This window comes from Halyomorpha halys, unplaced genomic scaffold, assembly GCF_000696795.3.
Source record: "Halyomorpha halys isolate HHAL.00 unplaced genomic scaffold, Hhal_1.1 Scaffold240.1, whole genome shotgun sequence".
Taxonomy (NCBI): domain Eukaryota; kingdom Metazoa; phylum Arthropoda; class Insecta; order Hemiptera; family Pentatomidae; genus Halyomorpha; species Halyomorpha halys.
The window spans coordinates 292,210-300,003 of record NW_027115703.1 but is presented as its reverse complement, the minus strand read 5'-3'; the positions used below and the strand labels follow the sequence as shown (position 1 = coordinate 300,003).

Here is a 7,794-nt window from a genome sequence, read left to right as displayed (position 1 = left end):
ATTAAAAATTAATGATAAATCCCAATTTATTAGAACTTTTTTACATACAAAAATACAATTTACTAAATTGCCTGTTGTTTAGCAATGTTTAAAGTAGCATATATTTTGTCCACTTATGGTTGAATCCAGCCTGGTGGATTGACTTTTATTTTTGTGGCGAACCCATGAAATGAAAACAACTTGACCCCCCCACCAAGGTTAGAATAGGGTGGTACCCAGTACATAACCCCCTCCCTCAGAAATGACCAGGAAGGTGGTTATAAAAAAATTTACACTTCTTAAGATTTCTTTCAGAAAACTTGTATTTTTTTTTATATTAGTAGCAATAGTCCTTTATACCTAAAAAGAGTTAACCCTGCATGGTAAAATATCAGTCTTGAGTATGCTGATTTTGAAACATTAGAAGACAGGGAAACTATAAAAATAAATACAAGTATGATAATAAAAGCTGCCAAAGAATTAAGTCATGAAATATATAAGATGAAAGACATGATTAGAAGCAGAAATGGCAACAATTTGGGTGATAAAGATATAGGAGAGAATATGCTTGAAGATATTTACGCATTTAGAATTTATGATAACTAGAAAAAACGAAATTATAGAGGAACTAAAGGTGCAGTGAAAGTTAGAAAACACTAGTCACTTTTCAGGTTTGATGATTTGCCTTCTGTCCAGAAACTTAAAATCTACCAAACTATTATCATTGCCACTATTTTTTATTGATGAGAAAAGAGGTTGTTTATTATAAAAGAAAAGTGCCACTTCATGGTTTTAATGCATAATCTGCATTGATTGAGGGATCACGGAAATGGAACGGAAAATGTTAGGCACTCTAATTCACTATTTTTGAAAAATCTGATCAGTCATTCCTGGTCTAATTTGGAGAATATAGATGTTATACTAAAACTAAAAAAGAATCTAGAAACTAGTCTACATTTACTTATTTAATCTTAATTTTCAACTGGATAGTATTATTTATAAAGGTACTCACTAAACAAAGAGTCACCATTTCTAACCGATAACCATACTTCTGAAGAATTGGTTTTAAGACTTGATAAAGTGTTTTTCCTTGTTTGGATTTAACAACTATTGTCTTCCTATTGGGAAGATCAAGTCTAAAAATTATTCTTCTTTCAATGCTTACTTCAAGACCACTTAACACTGAAGCATCTTCTTCAAGTGGTATAGCCTGAAAAACAAATAAAATAATGTAAAAATAAATACATGGGTTTATTAATATATTTTCATATTAATAAGGAATCATTGAAAGTCATCAACCCTCAATTCGAAGATCTTTTAGATTGCTTTATATTTATATTGCCAAAATGATTAACAATGCTTAGATTAAATAAATGTCTTGTTATGATTTACAGAAAAAAAAAATTTAATAAAATGAAACCGGTCAACAAAATATGTATAAATAAATAATTAATTTAATAAAAATTATTATTAATGTGGCTGGCCCAGTGAACTTAAAGAATAATTAAATCTAGTTATTTATACTGTCTAGGTAGTTTAGGGCATATCACCGCTACATATAGATGCTGATCCAGACCAAAAATCATTAAGAATAATTCCAAAAGGGGTTTCCGCAGGAATAGAAACCAATTAGCCTCGTAAGCATAACTGAGCAGCAGCTTGATAAGTAATGTCCATATCAAGGACATGAATTCCATTTCAAGGCATGAAATCTGACAGCCAAATGACACTTGGCTATCAGATATCATGCTAACAGCCCTGATGAAGGCTAGAAATTCAGGCTGAAACGTTGGCACAATTAAATAAGTTATTTCAACTTATTTGTGTTATTTTTTGGCCGCAACCCCCCAACCATCTTCTCCTCATACATATTAAGAGACACAAAGAAAAAAGTGAGAAGAGAATAAGTATATTATCTAATTATCAGTAATCAATGCTTTCATTAATACAGTAATGATAATGAGATAAATTTCATCTATCTATCAATATCAAATTTGGTATCTCCAAAAAACCTAATAGTCAAAAGTACTATACTTAAGCCTAAGGATATTCACAAATATATGTGTACATCCCAAAACTGATCATGTCTTGGTACAATATACACAGCAAATTGGTATAATTAATGTGAGATCTTATCATGCAGAATGTGGGTCAGATTATGAAATAGTAATCATGAAATTTCGACAGAAATTTAATATAAACAAGAGGAAAGAAAACGCTTTCTGATTCGAAAATTTTAAAAATTCCTTAAATAATAAATCAATATGGGCTAGAAAGGAAAAATGGCTTTGAAGAATCTTTAGATGAGGACTGAAGATATTGGGATTTAAGGGTCAGGACCAGAAATAATGCTAAAAAGGTCAATGATTTGTGTCTTGGGAAAAGGGAAAGTAAAAAGAACAAACTCTGGATCGATAAAGTCTATCTAAAAATGTTTGAAAAGAAAGGCTTCTAATGCTTTAAGAATAAAAAAACAACAACAGAATATCGTAAATATATATATATAAAGTAAAAATAATGTAAGATAAATGTACAAAGGTATTAATAGATAACATAGGGCCATCCGTAGTTCAGATGGTTAGGCCGGTTCGAATCTGGCGTGGGGCATTGAGTTTCTTCATTGAGTAGCAGTCCCACAAAATGAAAAAACTGATTCCCAACCAAGGTAAATGGCAGTATAAGCACTTCAATGGGAGTCTTAGGGAAAAAAACGAAAAACAGATAACATAAATATTGGGCTTCCTTAATGACAGGAATAAGGGATAAAATAATAATATCCTACCTAATCTAATAGACATATAATAATATAATCAAGGCATAGGATGAAGTTTCTAAAATCCCTGAGTAATGAAGGGAGTCACTTCTTATTCTAATTCCAAAAAAAAAGACCAAGGAAAGATTGTAATTAGGGTTTGTCGGTTTTTAAAACCCGGTGTTTTGGAGAAAATTATGAAATTCGAAAACCGGTTTTTTAGTAGAAAATATCGGTTTTCAATGTATGAATAACACTTACAAAAAAATTGAAAATGACAAAAAAATTGGTTTGGTTCTTGGAATCATATCGGACTGATATGATTCTCAGAAACGGTGTGTTTTGTCTATTGGATGAATTAATTTAGATTTTATATCAGTTTGTCTTCTGGTTTCTTTATGCACAGTTCATAAATTCAGTGTTCAGTGCCATTGATCGATATTTAATATAGATGATGTTATACAAAATGTAAGTAGGTAACATATTTTAATATTATAAAAATATAAATTTTTATTTATATTTTTTATATCTTTTTAGTCCTAAATGTCAGACGTGTGGAATTATTTCAAAAAAGTAGAAAAAGAAAAAGCCTGTTGTATTTATTGCAATAAAATGCTTACTTGCAAAGGATCAAGCACAAGCAGTCTACATAATCATTTGAAAACAGTGCACGATAAAATAACCAAGAAAAAATCATCTGATGCCGGCCCAAGTTCACAAACAAGTACACAGCCCTGTATTCCTAACTTTGTGAAAAGGACTAGTTTAGAAGAAATTGTATCAAAGCTTGCTGGATTGGATAGACTATCTATTAATTGCATAACAAATAGCTCATTCATATGAGAGTCATTGCAACAACGAAATGTCATTGCTTACCACAAAATAATTCTAGAGTTATGAATCTTATTTATAAGTTTTATGAAACTATAACTGAATTAAATTGTATGAAGAATAAAGGGCAAAAATTTTCTATAACTATAGATGAATGGACTAGTAAAAAAGGAAATCGAAGATATTTAAATATTAGCGTACATCAACTTGAAAAAGATTTTAATTTAAGATTAGCTCCGATATCAAGTACTTGCGATGCTAAAACAATGTTAAAATTGGTTTCTGAGATACTAAAAAATTTTAATCTTGATTTATCAACCGATATAGTTGCATCAACAAATGATGGTGCTGCTGTTATGAAAAAATTGGCCACATATCACCAGCCATTAATCAACTGTGATATTCACATGCCATAACTTAGCAGTTACTGATATATTATATAATAAAAATAAAAGTCCATTGGAAACAGATTTAAATCCTACAAGTGAGGACTCTGAAAATGACGAATCTGATAATGATTTTGAAGAATTAGATTCTCTTGACATAAACAATTATAAATTACCTGTTCCTGAATTATTGGATGATTATAAAAATATTATTTGAAAAGTAAGGAAAATTTGCAAATATTTTAGAAAATCCCCTGTTAAAAATAGCATTCTTCAGAATCACGTGAAACGGAAATACGAGAAAGAATATAATCTTATTCTTGATTGTAAAACAAGATGGAATAGTTTAGAGGCCATGTTAGAAAGATTTGTACACCTAAAAGAATGTGTTGTTTTAACTCTGACTGACCTTAATGCTTCTCATATGTGGAATGAAGATGAAGAAGAATATTACAAAGTTGTAGAACTCCTTAAAGTTTTAGGTCCGATAAAATTAGCAGCCGAAGCTTTAGGTAGACAAGACACAAATTTATTAACTAGTGAAGGTATATTTGAATTTTTGCTGGGTGAACTACAAAATTTGAAATCCGAAATTAGTCAGAAATGATTATACGCTATAAAGGCACGGATTGAAGAAAGAAGAGATACAGTATTAGTTTCACTTATCCTTTATTTACAAAATTCTCAAACTGTTTTAACGAAATCTTCTAATAAATTCCTTCCATTAGCAACGAAAAGTGACATTATTAAGTTATCCGGACAAATATTATAAAGATTACTCTACAGGGGAAGAATGTGATATTCAAAAACGTGATGAAAGAGATATTCAAGAGCCAGACAATGTTTTATTGAAAAATGCTATGGAAGTGGCAATTAATAAATATTTAAAGGAACCGGAAGAAGTGACTTCCTCTACTCAAACTCTAAGAAAAGAGTTTTTGGCCTTGGAAGCCACAAATAAAAGGACAAAAAATTTAGAATTATTATATCAGGCTTTAAAAACGATTAAGCCTAGTTCGGTTGCAAGTGAGAGGGTATATATAAAAATATATTGTTTTTCTTTATTCGAACCCTTTGCTGAATAACTCATTTCACTATTATAAAAATATTTACATCCTTATATGTGAAAATTATGCATAAAAAACGAATAATTATTTTTAAAGTTATTTAATCCTGGTCAACTATTATTTCTTTGTTCTACTAAATTGCATAAAAATATTTTACTATCAATAAAATTGAACAGTAAATAATTTCAGTCAAAAACTGCTTTTAATCACTCTAAATTTTCTGTTAAAATTTTTTGTTCGAATTACAGAATATTCGAGCAAAAAATTTTTTTATAAAAATTCGAAACCGGTTTTCTGGAAAAAAAACTATTCGAAAACCGGTTTTCTAATATGTCGGTTTTTTTATAAACCCTAATTGTAATAACTATAGCATGGATTTTTGTGCAGTGAAAAATGTGCAGTAAAAATCTTCTAATGTGCAAAATTATCCAGTAAAATACTAAAATGTATATAAAACACCCAAATCCTGCAAAAATTGACATAATTGTTTCATTTATAATATTAATACATAGAAAGATTAGCCAACCTTGCTAGTAGACTGACTAAATACTAACAACTGAAAATATAATAATGAAGCTTGTTCTGAAAATTTTTAATAGTTAACCAAGACCACGGAATACTACTCTGAGAATTTTCGTCACTAGTGTTTAGTTGCTTTGATTTTTGTTTTTTTTTCATTGAATTAAACTCTTCACGTGTTACACAATGCTTTGCATTACACCTTTTTTTCCATCCTAAACTATAAATTTGACCTATTTTTAATGAATATGAGATTTTCAACGCAGGAATTAAACAGAATTAGAAGGATCAAAAATTAAAATTCAGAAATCAAGAATGCTTAAAATTTTATATCCAAACAGCATTTGAATTCAAAATTTTAATTTTTCAAAAGTTAATACAGACACATCTAAACTTACTTTATTGGTATAGCTATGAAAAACTTGAAAATCATTATAGCTGAGTGAGCGTTTAAGTAACAGACGTGATACTGTGTCTCTGACAGTTTGGTCTGGGCGTGTATGAATTACAGCAGTAGATCCATCAGGCAATATAACACGACAAAGACCTGAAGAAAGCGACAGATCCCAAGTTGTCAAAGAAGATCTACTACTACTCACAGAACTATTGTCATGATCTAAAACTCCTCCAAATCTATCTCGTGATTTCGTTCGAGTTTTCTTGGTCCATGGTAAGAGAGATTTTCTCCTCCTCTCATCAGCATCACTTCTTGACTTTTTCAACTAACAAAAAAATAAAAATTGCTTGATTAATGAAAATTCAGCAAATATGTCAATGAAAAAAAATTCAAGTAAAGAAATTATATGCAAATGAGTTTTATTGTATAATTTTGGCTGAATATAAATTTTTTTTAAAAAATATGAAATAAAAATAATCAAAACAAGATTTTAAAATATTTTTAGTGATATATAGTAAATATTTTTCCAAAAAAAGTATTTTCTATTGTTTTAAAATTTTAAATCCTTTAACATATTCAATGTGCACATAGTTTATGACATAATACCCATGAGGCAAAAAAATAAATTCTTATACGCAATGTTTAATAATAATAAGGATAAATAATGCAGTAATAAGGATTCATGGAAAAATAAAGTATTTTTATTTTAAACCTGACATTAAACAAAAAACACTATAATAACTAGCCTATCTTTAAGTGAATTCCATAGTATTTGGAATACCTCAACCTAATTTTCTGTTTTTATGGAATGAACTAGGGTAATTGTGTCTCAAAAATACAATAGGTGATTTTCAATACTTATTTACAGGACAGCAACTTTAGTAATACTTATCCTTTTTTTCTATGATTTAGAGGATCTAATGCAGATAGATTACATGATGATAAAAGATTTTGAAATAACATTGATTCTTCCCTGAATTTTTTTTTTAACAACTTCCATTACACATACATTCTCCTGTCAATTGGGGCAAATGTATGAATGACCTTTAGTTCTCATATCATTCAAAGCATTGTCTAGGGGGGTAAATGTGAATAAAATACATGAAAAAATGTAACAGATGGGGTAAAAAAAGATTTCCCCAAATTTTCATCATACAAAAGAGGCTGAATTAAGAATATTTCATACTGGATAATTGCTGATTGACCACGAATATCAATGAATGGAATATGTTTTTTTTTTAAATATTATTTTTTATTTTATTTTATAATTTTGTAAATATTTCTTCTCCCTTTCTATTATGTATATTATCATTTATTGTGTACCTAACTTTAATAATTTTTACATTGTTTACTTTAACATTATTTTCATTATTATGTGACGCACTTAACTACCATCTCCACTCCTCCTAATACAAATGGTTTACTCTGACTTTGACTTCCGTCAAAACAGGTATGGATTCTGTCTCATTCATTTTCATTTGATTTTATTCTTTTCCCTTTTCATCTCTTAATTTGTACTTTCTTTAATATTTCTTCTCTTATTTTATCTTTATTTTTCTGTTACTATTACCGTTTTCATTTATTGTTTATAACCTTTTATTTTTCTTATTAAATTTTACGTTTCACTATTTACCCCTGTTATTTTTCACTATGTTTTTTTGTTTCTTTGAAACTATGTCAAGTATTTGTATCTTTTTTAGCCCTGATGAAGCCCTGCAATGTGGGGTGAAACGGCTCAATTAAAATAGTTATTACTACTGAGTTTAATTTGACCGCACCCGGACCATATTCCATTCAAGAATATTTCAACATTTTATTTATTTAATCAAAACGTTAGCCTAATATTTTACTTTAAAATATAAG

The 7,794-nt window shown here is 28.9% G+C and overlaps 1 protein-coding gene across 11 annotated transcripts in view; it reads right to left on the bottom strand.

Annotated features, from left to right (window-relative positions):
* Positions 1 to 7,794, bottom strand: part of loco (locomotion defects) — a 77,606-nt gene that overhangs the window by 47,475 nt on the left and 22,337 nt on the right. For 10 of the 11 annotated variants that reach the window (XR_001343063.2, XR_001343065.2, XR_001343064.2 and 7 more), the window contains exons 6-7: positions 5,933 to 6,256; positions 992 to 1,189 (exon numbers count right to left, since the gene is read on the bottom strand). Coding sequence is in view for 6 of the 11 variants with exons in the window: in XM_014419523.2 (XP_014275009.1) it covers positions 992 to 1,189; positions 5,933 to 6,256 (522 nt within the window). In the remaining 5 variants the exon portion in view is untranslated. The remainder of the gene's footprint in view (positions 1 to 991; positions 1,190 to 5,932; positions 6,257 to 7,794) is intronic. The other variant, XM_014419525.3, reaches the window with a different exon arrangement.